This window comes from Brassica rapa, chromosome A05 (assembly GCF_000309985.2).
Source record: "Brassica rapa cultivar Chiifu-401-42 chromosome A05, CAAS_Brap_v3.01, whole genome shotgun sequence".
NCBI lineage: Eukaryota > Viridiplantae > Streptophyta > Magnoliopsida > Brassicales > Brassicaceae > Brassica > Brassica rapa.
Genome location: NC_024799.2, coordinates 3,617,857 through 3,633,071, shown reverse-complemented (window position 1 = coordinate 3,633,071; position 15,215 = coordinate 3,617,857). Strand labels below are relative to the sequence as shown.

Sequence of the window (15,215 nt, the reverse complement as noted above, 5' to 3'; positions counted from 1 at the left end):
CCCTAAAGATAATATACTTAGAGTTCCTAAACCTTTTTACTTCTCCACTTTTATCATGAATGGCATTCTCATCTGAGGGCATTAGAGCTTTTTAGTTATATATATAGGGGATAGTTACCTTTTGGGATAAATAATATAGGGGATAATTGAAAAAAATATGTTCAAAAATTTTCATAAAAATATTGGGGATAACTGCTTCGTTGTCTTTCTCTTGATTGTCCAAATCAAACATCCTATGTCTTCCAAATAATTCACTAAATTATATAAAACCATATTATCAACAAAATTATTGGGTACTTGTTAGATCCAAACACATTGGTGATGATTGGTTCGACTGTGGCTTAAAAAATTTAACTGTAGATGTTTAGTTGTAGATAAATTGGTTGTAGTTGTAAAGTTGTTGCTGTAGACTTTTTCTGCAGAGACTTTTGTTGTAGTTAAATTTGTTGTAGCTGTAAGTTATAGGCTGTAGATATTTTAAAATAAAATATATGAAATATGTGTTGTATATATAAATTATTATTTTATGAATTAAAATAATTTATATTAATATTTTTGTTTATAAATTATCAAAAATTTTTGTAATTTAAAAAGTGATATGCAAATAATATTTATATTATTTAAATATCTTAATAATTAAAAAAACACTCAAATTCAAATTCAAAATATTTATAAAAGTTTTTATTATGATTATATAATTTATTTGATATTATAGATATCTTTTTTTACATTTTACAGATTCTACAGCCTATAAAAATATGATGTAGCATTTTTGCCTAAAATGCATAATAAAAAGTTTTGCTTTATTTTTTTTGCTGTAGCTTTAAAAATAAAGCTAAAGCATGATTGGTAAAATTAAATAAAAACTTGATGTAGATTTTAATTTTTAAAAGTAAAGCTAAAGCATGATTGGTAAAATTTAGTGATTTAAAAATAAATAAAGCTAAAGTATGGAGATAAAGCCCAACCAATCACCTCCAATATATTAGATTATCTTATATATTAAAACAGAAGTCACAACCTTGATTCATGTATGATTTTTTTAAAAATAGACCTAATGGACCTATTCATAGAAATTCATACTATATTTTAATTCAGACTAATAATAAATATAATTTTTAAAATATTTTAATCATAGTATCTTTTGATATCTTTTCATTTTAAATATAAATATATTTATTTTAAAATTCTAACAAATCTGTTTAAAAAGATTTTTACAAGATCTTCATTTTCGAAATTATATTTAAATATTTTCACTAATTTCGAAATTAGTTTAAATATTATTATACATTAATATATTTAATTATATAAAATGAAAAATAAAAAAATCTATAACATTTTAGTTATTATATAATCATAATCAATCATATTAAATTAAAATTATTATATTGAGCTAAATATAATAAAATTGTATTAAATTTACATATTTATATATTTTATTTTCGTAATTATAAAATATTTATGTTCAAAAATAAAATCTAATATGTTGGTAAGATGGGTTAACATTATCAAACTATATAATACATGTATTTTTAAAGTTAATAATATAAAATCTTTGCAACTACTTTAATCATAATATATTTTCATTTTAAATATAATATATATTTATATATTATATTTTGAAAATTTTAATAAATCTGTGTAATATTTAAACAATAACTTAATGTATTTTAAGTTATCGTTTAGAAATAAAAATAAATAAATTATAGTCATGATCACGTTAAAATATAATTATTATACTAAAATAAATATGATAAAATTATATTCAATTGATAAATTTATAAATTTTATTTTCATAAATATAAACTATTTATTTAAAATATAATATGATGATAGAACGGCTGAAAATTAACAAACTGTATAATACATATCTAAAAATTAACATATCTTACACTTTTATATATACAATAATAAATTATCTAAAATGAATAAGCATAAAAATATTGGTAAAAAGAAATCCAGTTTTGAAATACGGGTTAGAATTTAGCATAAATTAAATACAAAATATTTTTTAAATATATTTTCTCATGAATATATTTATTTGCTTAATAACTAAATGCAAATACAATAAGATAAATATATAATAATAAGTGGTAAATACATAAGGTTTAAACAATTAATTAATTATAACATGTAAATTATAAAATTATTGTATTTGAAATAGTTATATAAATATTTATGTATATGATTAACATTAAAAATATATACCACTTATGTTATTTATTTATTTTTTTTGTAACATACCACTTATGTTCTAAAACAATAATTTATGTATAGAAAAGTGAAAACAAACACCCGTGCGGTTGCACGGGTCAAAATCTAGTTAGTACTTAATTCCAGACATCTTTCTACATATTATTGTCAGAGAACCTAGTTCCCATTTTACAAGTAATTTACCAAAAAACTTCTATATTAAAAAGCAGGCCAATTATTTTAAATTATAGGGCAAATGAAGAAAAAATGCTTGTATGACTCGGTCATGGGACATGGCTCTTTAATTATAGTGACGTTTTATACATTTTTTCTTTTATAAAAGTCTGCTGATTTCCTTTTTTTTTTTTTTGGAATTATCACGAAGTTGGAGCCGAATTCCTCGGAGCCAAAACCACAACATGTAATATTAGTTTCGTACCAGCGGTCACTCAAACTGAAAATGTCTAACACAATGGTCATAATCTTTTTTAGTTGAGCAAGTCGGCTGATTTCTTACTTCAGTTAACGTTTTAACTTACTTTTGTTTTACATAAATGATGTTTATTTTTTATTCCAATTTAAAACCAAAATTTTCACACAGAACACAAGACAAATTTTGGTTCCAACATTACTCTTCGATGTTTCACTACTAGCACAAATTCAATAGAAAAATAACTAAAGGAAGAAATTAATCTACACTATACATTGGAGTGGGGAACCCCAAATATAATGCTTTATTTTATAATAATATTTAGTATACAAATATTTCATATTAATTATTTTATTTTTAGTTCTAATATATAATAAGGAATTCAAATTTATAAGCATTTATTTGTTTTATATATATATGTAAATATAATAAAGTTTAGTCTTAAGTACTAGATTAGGAAGTAAATTATATACAATTGCATTTGTACGAAGTCATATATAGTAAGAAATATTCAAACATTAATCTTGAAGAGACGAATATAATTATAGAAACACGAGTTGGGAAATATTTTATGCTCAGAAAACCCCAAGGTGAACTCATAATATATTTGATCTTTTACTACAAGTGTCAACCCTTTCTAAAAGTGGAAAATAAAGTTTAAAGAAAGACTTTAGTTAATTGGTCAAGTCTGAGATAAGTAGATAACTATGTGGAAGTATTTTGTCTACATAATTACACGAAAGGGAACAGTTTCCACCGTTCCAGCAAGAAAGTAAGAAAAATACCCCTATACTCCTATGCATAATTAATCTCTGTAAAATTGTAAAATAACAGAGATTAATGATGGTGGACTAATGTAAGCGTACATAAATACGAGAGGCGGGAACTTCAACATTATTCTTCTATATCACACTCACTCACACACACCTACAGAAACACAGACACTCGTTCCGAGCTTCTATGGCAGTCTTTTTTTCGTAGTTACCAATATTTATTTTTGTTACTAAGTGAAGTGTGATAATATATATATATATTTCATACGGAAATATTTATATATATGAGCATGTGCAGATCCAACATGAATAGCAGTGGATCTGGAGAGATTATAAACGTAGAATGCGACGTTTCAACGTCCGTCAAGGAAAAAACAAGCGGCAAAGCCAAATTCTCCGCTGGTCTCCGTCGCATCCCTTTCAATGAGGTTTGTTTCATTTTCCTTTTTCCTCTTTCAGATTATTATTTGATTTCATATGTTCTCGTGTGTTTTTGCTATGCACATAGTTTTCATTATTTAGGATCATATTCACATATTATGGGAAATTCATATATATTCAAGATTATACTGTTCCGATGTTTAACAACCCAACTAGTTGATTTTGGTGGATTATATTATTTTCAGTCACTTTTACAGTATTTTGGGGGTGTAAATAATATGGAATTCTTGGAACTTGATATTAGACTGGATTGAATGCTGCTTTTGATTGTTTTATACTACTCCCTCTGTTTTTAAAAGATGCATATTCTAGATTTTTCACATATATTAAGAAAATTCGTTAAATATGCATTGTTTTTTGTAAATAACAATTTTCCATAACTTTAAGCTAATAGAATTTCAATAAACACTATTAATTTTTTTGAAACTTACAATTTTTCATAAAATCATACATTGAAAAAGTAAAAAATGTATCTTTTTAAAACAAATTTTTTTTCCAGAACATACATTTTTTAGGAACGGAGGGAGTAGCATTTGTATGGAAATTATTGCATCTCGTTTAGAACAATCAGTTTGAAGGAAACTCGATATTTTCCTTAATTAACAAATACATTATATGTAATTATTGTCTATGTATATCTGATGTTTGATTGTGTGTATATTGATATTCATATGTATGCATAAAGTGTCACTAGCATGATATGTATCCGCAGGGTCATCGACTGAGATAATGTTTTTTTTTTTGGAGTTGTACTTAAGGAAAGTTTTCCATATCTCAAATGTTTTTGTATTAGTTCCTTTAGTTAGTACAAAGTACTTTATTTATCTTATATTAGTTCCATTATAAAATAATCTAGTTACTTTCTTTTATTTAGTTTCTTGAAATCCTTTATCCTTTTTATTTAAAAAACTCAGTCCTGTTCGTTACATATACTTTCCCAAGACGATTTTATGCTACAGTATTGGTATGTCTAGTGAAGTTCATGAAATGAAAGATGCTAATGTAGGCTTTATAGAACCCATGCATGATGATTTTCATTTTAAGAGATCCTAGAATGTTGGTACAGTTAGTCATTCGCTTTTCTGTCACCTGTGAGTTTGATTATTCAGTTCTAAAAGTTATAGAATTTAAACCTTTTCTCTTCTTTTTTAACTTTCTCATTCCAGTCCCAGTGGCCATGTGATGCGGCCATCTTCCTCGTGCTTCCAAATTGCTCTTAATTTTTAATAATAAATATTATTTCGTATTATATGCAATATTTTTCTGTTTTATCACAGCAAATTGTTCTTCAAGACTCTATTTTTATAAAACTTATATTATTTACTTTAAATAGAGAAAATTATTCAAATATTATTTCTATACATTTTGTTAATTTATAAAATAAATATGTATATTCTTTTTTGTTCAACACTTGTTTAACTTTGTATAGATAACAAGTACTAAAGTGTGTGTATAAATATAATGTGTATGAAATATCATAACGTTATACACAGATACACAAACAAAATTCCTATTTTCTATGTCTAACTGTCAATGTACTTACTTATATCGCGCCTCATTCAGTATAATATTTTCTTGAATGTGTTGCTATAAGCCTAGAACAGTAAAATAATAAAAGTGGTCACTAATTGAAAAAAAAACTAACGAAAATAACACAACTTATGATTTTCAATGCAGGTGGGAGAGGAGGTGGCGTCGCTCACAAAAATAGCATGCCCGATCGTTATGACGTCACTCCTCATCTTCTCGAGATCAATAATCTCAATGTGGTTCCTGAGTCACCTCGGAGAAGTCGAGCTCGCTGGCGGTGCACTCGCCATGGGCTTTGGTAACATCACAGGAGTCTCCGTACTAAAAGGTCTTTCCGTTGGTATGGACCCAATCTGCGGTCAAGCCTTTGGAGCCAAACGCTGGACCGTACTTAGCCACACGTTTCAGAAAATGTTATGTCTCCTAATCGTCGTTTCTATACCAATCGCCGTTGCATGGCTCAACGTCGAGCCCATTTTCCTCATGTTGGGCCAGGACCCGGATATAACGAAAGTATCCAAAACTTACATGGTCTTCTTCATCCCTGAGCTCCTGGCTCAAGCCATGCTCCACCCGCTCCGAACGTTCCTAAGAACGCAAGGCTTGACGTCACCGTTGACGATATCTGCCATCGTATCCATTCTTCTCCATCCTCTATTTAGTTACGTCTTCGTCATGCGTATGCGTTTAGGCGTTAAAGGCGTCGCGGTCGCGATGGCTTTTAACACTATGAACATCAACGTGGGACTGCTCGTTTACACGTTTTTTTCGGACTCTCTAATCAAACCGTGGCAAGGGCTAGCTTTGCGGTCGCTTTTCCGCGGCTGGTGGCCGCTGCTTTCTCTAGCCGCACCAAGCGCCATCTCGGTTTGTTTGGAGTATTGGTGGTATGAGATCATGCTTTTCCTTTGTGGGCTTCTCGGGAACCCTAAAGCAAATGTGTCGGCCATGGGGATATTGATTCAGACAACGGGGATACTCTACGTGGTTCCGTTCGCTATAAGCAGCGCTATTGCGACCCGTGTAGGGCACGCTCTTGGTGGAGGGCAACCCACGAGAGCTCAATGTACGACCGTCATCGGTTTGATACTCGCGGTAGCGTATGGTTTATCAGCTGCTGCTTTTGTGACCGCGCTTAGGTCGGTTTGGGGGAAGATGTTCACGGACGAACCAGAGATTCTCGGGTTGATTTCATCGGCACTTCCTATCTTGGGGCTTTGCGAGATCGGGAACTCGCCACAGACGGCCGCTTGTGGGGTGTTGACGGGCACAGCGAGGCCTAAAGATGGAGTACGCGTTAACCTCTGCGCGTTCTACATCGTGGGCTTGCCTGTGGCAGTCACGACCACGTTTGGGTTTAAAGTTGGGTTTTGTGGGCTATGGTATGGACTTTTGGCTGCGCAGATTACATGTTTGGTTATGATGCTTTGTACGTTGATTCGAACGGACTGGACCCACCAGGTGAAGCGAGCGGAGGAACTTACCTCATCTGCCACCGACAGAAGTCATTCGGAAGAAGAAACCATCCATATTGAAGTCGAAGATGGTGATGATGTTGGTAGCAATGATCTGGAGATTGGTTTATTACAATAACACAAATAACTTGTCTAGAATTCAGTCGATAGTTTTAACGGATTGTTAAAATTAGTATTTAGGATTTTTTTTTTCCGTTTGAGCAAACTCAAATACCCAAGATAGATTTGCATCCGAATTGTTTTTTTTTTTTTTTGTCACAAACTGGTTATATTAAAATTAAAAAGCCCTACGGCTTAGACGAACTACAACTGGAACAGTGTTCAACATCAAGAAGATAACAACTGGAGGTATACTCGAGAGTGTGACTAACAACAAATGTAGAACAATAACACAAAGGATAGATATGTTACAAAGGGAGACTTGCTCAAAGTAAAGAAACCTCTGAAAAGACTTCACTTGTACCCTTGAAACAATGCTCACAGCAGTGAGCAAGAAATAGTTTGAATCGACGTTGAAGAGACCTAACAGATAGGTTTGGACGGCAAAACTACCTGTTGAGGAGCTGGATGTGGCTGAGCAGCCCATTAGACCAGCGAAATCGGTACTAACACCGACTGAACTTTCCGACGAGACTATGTGAATCTCAAATAAGTCGGAAAACATGGCCGTTAAGAGTTGAGAAACTCTGTAACAGTGACCAGAAGGCCTGAAATGCCTGAATTTAGATTTAAAATTCCAATATAGGGTTTTGCTGAGAGGTATGTCGCGCCAGTCGTTCTCAGATTACTCACTAGAGAGCGATGATAAATCAAACTCTCCACGTCCGGTGGGACTCGTCGTTGTAGTCCAGAGCACAAGGGAGAATCGTTGTTGCAGGGCACACATAATGGAGATGGATACAAGTATACTGCGTCGAAGTGAGGTAGAGGCGGTGGTGGTATTATCATTACCGGTGGGGAGGAGGTCAACATGAATGTCGGTGGAGAAGCAGGGAGCAGCAAGTACGGTGGAGCAGTAGACTCTACCGGCAAGGCAGATCTGGTTTAGCTTTGCCTCAACCCCACGATGTCGTCGGATCTCGTAGATGAAGCGGGTTGAAAGACCACCGGAGGTGAAGAGGAAGGGCTGAACATCCACGAAGCAAATCACCACCCATACTTTAACAATCAAAAGCCAGTCCTCAAAGCTTTGATCTGCTGAGTGTTGGAGAGAGACCAGCCTGGAGACGTTTTCTTCAACCAAAATCTCCACATTACTACACCAATCTTGCAGAGGTGGAGACACGGCCCTTAAGGCTAGGTTTGGTAAAAGAGTTTAGTTTTGCATCCGAATTGTTATAACCAATATTTTGGTAAAAGAGTTTAGTTTTGCTAACATGTCATAAACTAGTAGAATGGTTGTTTTATTATTATTTGCCTCTTTATGTAAAGTAAGTCAGACTCATAAGTATATTGTAAGTTGAATGTTTTGTGATTCATCCAAATGCCTTTAAATTATGCATGCAATAAGCCTGATTCGCCCCAAACCATCCCTGCTTAATCGTATACATGTGATATATTTGGACCGTTGATTACCCATAAAAATAGTATATATTTGGATAGTTTTTTTTTCTCTTATGTACGCGGGATATATATTGCTGAAACTAGACTACTTTTTTTGCATAGGATTGTTTTTCAACATCAATCATTTCCAACTCAACTTCAATAGAATTTCTCAGCAATACAAAATTAATACTACCTCTGTTTGTTTTAGAGTATTTGTTTTGTTTCAATATACTCGTCGTTCTCTAAATTCTAAGCAAAAAGTAACACGAAATGACTTATTTTATTGTTTTACGTTGGTCTGTGATAACAATGTTCTAAAGTTAATTAATATATAAAAAAGTTAGAATAAGTATTGTGTTACTTGGCAAAATTTGTGTGAAAATCTATAAAATGTCATCTAAAAACGAACGGAGGAAGTATATAATATATAATTAAATTATTTAATTTTTTTTTAAATGATCATTAAATAGGACAAGTATTCCATAATTAGAAAAGATAAATACATACACTATTTAACTCTTTGATGTAATTTTTAAGCATAGCTCTTCCGAATGATGCTTTTCAGTTCATATTAATTTGAATCCTAATTTTATACGTTTCGTTTTGTTTGGGTCAAGTCAGAGCAAGAGCATTAGAGGTTCAAGAGGGAGGTTCACACGTTTTACGAGAAAAAAAATATTAAAAAAAGCAAAAGTGATGAACTCACCCCTTCTCACCTCTTCTGCATGATACCCTCTCTTCTAAAGTTCATCACTGTAGCGCGGGCCCCACGACACGTGGCGGCCCGCGATTGGTCAATTTTTTTTTTTTTTTTTTTAAAAAAAATCAAAATGAAAAAAAAAAAACTTTAATAATAAAAAATTAAGAAGGTGAACCCCAAAGGGGGTTCACTGATGCTCATGCTCTCAGATCATTGTTGAGTTTTACAAACTTTCAACTCAATATCGGTTAGCATTAATAAATTGTCAGAATTTCTAGGCCCATGACGTCCCGACGTAAATTAAAACTGATAACGATGTTTCATGAAATATGTTGATCTACACCTTTTTTTGGGTCATATGTATTTACACAGAGTCACAGACCCATATACAGTTAGCTCACACGTCTTGTGGCCACATATACTATTTTTACATGTGGCATTTTCGGTGCCTTATTCTCAAGTTTTCAAACAAAGTAAAAATGCATAAATTATGTAGCCCTCTAGGCACCGACATATTTAATACAGTAAATAGAAATCATCTTCATAAGTAAATATGATTACACATGAATGAAACTAAATTAACTTACTTTGGCGTATTCTATCTGGCTATCCATAGCTACACAGAGAACATTTAAAATTATTGTCTGACCAATATTACACTAAGTAAAAAAATAGAGAGAATAATATTACACTAAGTAAATAAATAGATATAGTGTATTCAACTATGAGTTTGAGACAATTTGTACTAAAATGAAAAATCTACAGTTATTAAAACATGAGTTGTAAAAATTATTTTAAAATTGAATGTTACAGAACTTGTTATTTGATAAACTAATTTGAAATCAACTATTATTGAATATATTTTAGGTAATTTCTCTATATTTTAACTCGTGTGTTTAAAATTACATAGTACTACTAAAGATAAACTACAAACTACTAGTTTAAATATATCCAAACGGAAAGTTTCATTCTTACAAAATAGGAAAAATGGTTTATTAGTCTATAAATTTTCAAATTTGAATGTGAATATCATATATTAATGCTAGACAGAACAAAATCATTATTCTGCAGTACGATGGTAGATAAGAAAAATTAAAGTATTAAATTTATTGGTGTATATTGAACGAGGGTCGATATTAGTAATAAATTACAAAATATATCATTCGTATTTGAAAAGTTATATTCTCGTATTTGATATTTTATAAAGCCAGTAAAACAATAAGCCAACTTACCATCATACATTAGAAACTTGTCTGTTATTATATAATTTCACCTTAATATGAAATTTATTTTAACTTTTTTTAAGAGAAAAATAATTATAAAACTAAGAATGCTACAAGTTTTTTTTTTTTTTTTTTTAAAAGGCTTTCAATTTAAATTAAAACAAACGTTTAAAACAAACATAGTCTTATAGTGGGAAAAAGCTTACATAAAACACAATTCATGATACGAACAAGCTCATACCTAAGAAAATACCTAGGCCGGAACTAGCAAAGCCAAAAAAAAAAACTGTAAAAGAAATAAGTCAATAACTAACGAGAAGAACCACGACCACGGTGGCCATGTTTACCTCTCCCATGCACAGTCTTCCATTCTAAATCTCGGTATTTGATAGGAGGTTTGGTCTCTCTCTCACTTCTTGTCAAGCTGAAAGAACTTATTTGCTCCATTTCAGCTTCATCCACAACTCCTAACACAGTGAGCAAGAAGGACTCTCAAATGCACCAGCTTGTGGTGTTGTAGTCAAAGGATCAACAACTAAAGGTTTTTGGACAATATTGTTGATAATGTTTGATGGAGAAGACTCCATAAAGTTTGTTGAAGTGGGAGCAGATTCAGAATCTACTAATGGGAATAAAGTGTTGGACAGATTTGTCAAAGCTGTGGTATTCTCTTGTTGAGGCTGTGAAGTAAGAGAGTGAGTTATGCACCTTGCGGGTGATGTGTCTTGGCATTCCATAGAGATATCAGTAGAAAAAATAAGCGGTGGGGGAACAATCTCTGAACATGATGGCAAGTGTGGATTTATTTCAGTGCTAGAGACAACATGAGTTACCTGAGACAAAGGCGCTTCAGAAGTTGGAGTAGAGGTCAAGCATGTGCCATTAGCCAACGGATTCTTTTGAGAGAAAGCTTCGGTTGAGGGATCCTTCTCTCTTTGCTTTAATATGGGATCAATGTCCACAATAGGAATCACGTCATTGCTGCCATCTTTGGTTGACATCAGGTTTGTATCGTGTAGAGGTTTAGAAGTTAGAAGATATCTCTTCGCTTTATGACCCAAGTTTCCACATCTTTCACACATAGATGGAATCCATGTGTAATCAACATTAACCAGAAATATACTTCCCTGCTTATCATCAAGGGTAATAAGTTTTGGAAAATCCTTATCTAGTTCCATTTCAACTAGCACCTTTGCTTCTCCCATACTTGTAGGATCCAAGCGAGGTTTGTGCGTTAGAATAGGTTCTCCAAATCCTGAAGCCACATGGCTAATTCCTAATCTAGAGTAGCAGCAATCGGGTATGTTTTTCAAAGTGACCCAAAGTGGAAGTGTTGAGATTTCTGGGATTTTAAAAGATCCGTCGGGAGTCCAAGGAAGTACAAAAAGTAGGTAATCGTCAATTAATAGAGTTGTTCGAATCATGTCTTATTAACTAAAGACATACTATATATTTTCTGTGACAAAAAAAAAGAAGACATACTATATATTAATAAAATCTTTCTAATAGAAAAATCTACCTGATAAAAGTCTAGTGAATTGTACAAGTAAATCACCTAGTTTTGCCAGATTAAGACTAGAAAATAGTATTATTGGGGGAGAGGGGAGATCACAGTGACCATGGCCTTGAAAAGCAAATCAACCGACAGTGACTCCATCCTACCCATGTGTTGCATTCAATTTTGCTATGTGTATCAGTCAGTTTTTTCACATAATGACGAACCATCCACATACATTCTATGGTATGGGATGGCAGGACAAACCTACATCTTCTCTTTGTATGTTATCCTTACGGAGAAAGTTTTATGGATAGAAGAAACACAATAAAAATGATATTTATTATTTATTAAAACCAGATTTATCATATATTGGAGTATTGGACACACGTTGTGTTAATCATATATCTTTTTTTACTAAGTTAATCATATATCTTGACATATCATAAAAACAAAAACCTCTAATTCATGTTATGTTAATGATTATAAACATCGGATTTGGATTTTCGCTCGTTAAAAACAGCCTTTGATAACTCTTTATTCGTCCTCAATTTTTAGATCGTAACACTATAATCGCACAGAAAATATACAGTAAGCTATTAAAGTATGTGTTTGACATATTTTTAAGCAACTTATTTGATCATTCACGAATTGCTTTTAAATCCATAGCTCTCAAAGTATAACATCGGCAGTTCCTACAACTTAGTTGGAGTTTGTTTGAGAAAGACAATGATAAATATGAGAGTTTGAAACTCGTATGTGTTCTTTCTTGTTTTGTAAATTGAGAGTGAAACATTTTTTTTGTACTCAAACACGTACATCTTGTAGTCTTAGACTGAACTGAGAGAGAGCACTGCCGGTAATCAACGTACGTCATGCATGACTCTAATTATATAAAAGAGATTGAACATGATGTTGAGATTAAAATAGATAATTAATGATAGCTGTATATACAATAACTATTTCCACATCCATATCTGCATTTCCCGTTTTGTTTTTTCAGTACTGCATCTATTAAAATTAAAAGTCCTAAGACATGATGCAATAGCAAAAACAAGAACGTAGGTTGTAGAAATTTCAGATAAAAATAATTAAGATGTCAAACGAAGCAGACGTGCATGAGGTCCTACATAATTAGCTAGGAAACCTCTACATTAAATGAAACCAACAACCAACCAACTACTCCTTTCCTCTAAATCGCATTCACATTCATAACATAAACTCTCTTTGTCTATATAAACACTCACTTCCCCAGCTCTCTTCATCACTCATCATTCCACACACATCTCATTTTGCAAACAAAAAAAATCTAAGAGAGAAATATGGCTGGTCTAATGAAGTTGGCATGCTTGGTCTTGGCCTGCATGATCGTGGCCGGTCCAATCACATCGAACGCGGCTCTGAGCTGTGGCACCGTTAGCGGCTACGTGGCACCGTGCATTGGCTACCTGGCCCAGGGTGCGCCGGCCCTTCCCAGAGCGTGCTGCAGCGGCGTTACTAGTCTAAACAACCTGGCCCGTACAACCCCAGACCGTCAGCAAGCTTGCCGTTGCCTTGTAGGAGCCGCTAACGCCTTCCCTACTCTCAACGCTGCCCGTGCAGCTGGACTTCCTAAGGCATGTGGAGTCAACATTCCTTACAAGATCAGCAAAACCACCAACTGCAACAGGTATATATGTTAATCTGTCTCTTTCTCTCTCTGTGGTTTTTTTAAACAAGAAGTAGATAATATGAAGATTATTTTTGTTAAATGAAAACTTAAGTTTTTATATTAACAGTTTAGTGTTTTAGTAAAGACTGTATTAACGATTTGAAGTTCTGTTTAACCATATCCCGATGGATAATACCGGTGCAACAAGTATATACTAAAAAAAATTATAATGGGGATTTGAGTATTTTATTATAACGGTGTTATGTTTATTTGTATGTGGTTACAGTGTGAAATGAGCGGCGGTCGGATGAAGCTAATGCAGACGTTCAAGTATTATGTATTGGATGAGCGAATACTAAAATAAGATGTTCCATGGTTGTTGTTTTTAGAGTTTTTCAGTTTCCTGTCTTTTATGTTGTGACGTTCCTATTACTTTGGTCGTCTGTACTATGTTCACAATCAACGTTATATGAATTTCAGATCTAAGATTTACGTTTTATTCTACTATATTCTTACCGAAGGTTAGTTTAGTTCCATAATTATGAACAAAAATTATCAAACATAAACAAAAAGGAAATTATATTTAATTTGCAATACAGTTGGGAAGTAACGGAGCATTTTAATTTTACAGAAAATGAAGTAACAAGACATTCCCCACGCTTGGTAGTTGGTACTGTTCAATTATTTGTTTAGACTTATGATAATCGAGAAAATGGTGGACTGTTTCAAGGAACCGTGACAACCCTTGGAAAACCGTGACAAATATTCGAGGTCTATTTATTAATTCGATTTGGCCTTTACACTGATCACTTATGAGATGATGATTTGGACAATTAAATAGAATGAACATTAAGAAATAATATTGTTATTTAAATTTTGGCTATGTTTTCATCATTGATAGGTTATTTATCTTTTCACTTAATTTAGTTTTATAATTTACTTGTGATATTTTCTTATTAAAGAAAATGTCAGAAGTATTTATACTTGCATACGGTTCCCAAAAGTCTAGACACAACTTTGATTGCCTTTTCTGTTATAGAAGAGTGAATCAAATTTTTAGAAATAAAAATTGCAATTAAACTTTCAGTATATGCACAAGGGGCTAGAAGTCGTCAGGCCCGACCTCGAGGTAAAGCTGAGAAATCATGGGCTTCCAGCTCTAAAACACATAAACTAAGGCCATCAGCATCGCTGTATCTTCTCACGTATCTTGTTAATATTGGGCTCAAAATTAAATCAAATAAACCCAATTAAAAGAGGGACGTTAACAAAATTAGAAGTTTTGTTAACGCGTCCCTGGACATACGTGGCGAGAGGGGATAGGAAGACCGAAGAGGGTAGAGGAAAGTTCCAGATCGGTCTCGACTTCATTCTTCTCGTCTCCCCTTTCTCTCTCGTTATCGACGGCGACTAGGTGAGCAGCGGTGTGTCTCTGCTCTCACATCAAAAACTTCACCTCCGCTCTCAATAGAAAGCTTCTCCTCCGATTCAAAGTGTTCTCCTCCGATTGGAAGCCTTCTCCTCCGATTCAACGCCTTCTCCTCTGATTGAAAGACTTCTCGTCGGATTCAAAGGCTTCTCATCCGATTCAACGGCTTCTCCTCCGACACAAAGCTTCTCCTCCGATTCATAGGTTCTCCTCTGATTCATAGCTTCTCCTCCGGTTCACATCAAAACCAGGTACGTCTTCTTTATTTGTTCTCCTTTCGCGGTGTAATTGTATGATTAGTGCTTCCTTGTCATTTGAATTCGGTGTAAT

At 33.0% G+C, this 15,215-nt stretch overlaps 2 protein-coding genes across 2 annotated transcripts; both read left to right on the top strand.

The window, feature by feature from the left end:
• Nucleotides 1-2,146: 2,146 nt before the first annotated feature.
• On the top strand, nt 2,147-9,233 carry LOC103867098 (protein DETOXIFICATION 53). The gene has a single exon (XM_033290898.1). It carries the CDS (start codon nt 5,509-5,511, stop codon nt 6,958-6,960), a length of 1,452 nt encoding a protein of 483 aa, XP_033146789.1. The 5' UTR covers nt 2,147-5,508; the 3' UTR covers nt 6,961-9,233.
• Nucleotides 9,234-13,057: 3,824 nt separating this feature from the next.
• Nucleotides 13,058-13,958, top strand: LOC103867097 (non-specific lipid-transfer protein D). The gene is made up of 2 exons (XM_009145131.3): nt 13,058-13,474; nt 13,743-13,958. The coding sequence occupies exons 1-2, from the start codon at nt 13,128-13,130 to the stop codon at nt 13,750-13,752; spliced, it is 357 nt and encodes a 118-aa protein (XP_009143379.1). The 5' UTR covers nt 13,058-13,127; the 3' UTR covers nt 13,753-13,958.
• The last annotated feature ends 1,257 nt before the right edge of the window (nt 13,959-15,215 follow it).

Coding starts and splice junctions, on each gene's coding strand:
- LOC103867097 (XM_009145131.3), top strand. CDS start 13,128: ATGGCTGGTCTAATGAAGTTGGCATGCTTGGTCTTGGCCTGCATGATC.
- LOC103867098 (XM_033290898.1), top strand. CDS start 5,509: ATGCAGGTGGGAGAGGAGGTGGCGTCGCTCACAAAAATAGCATGCCCG.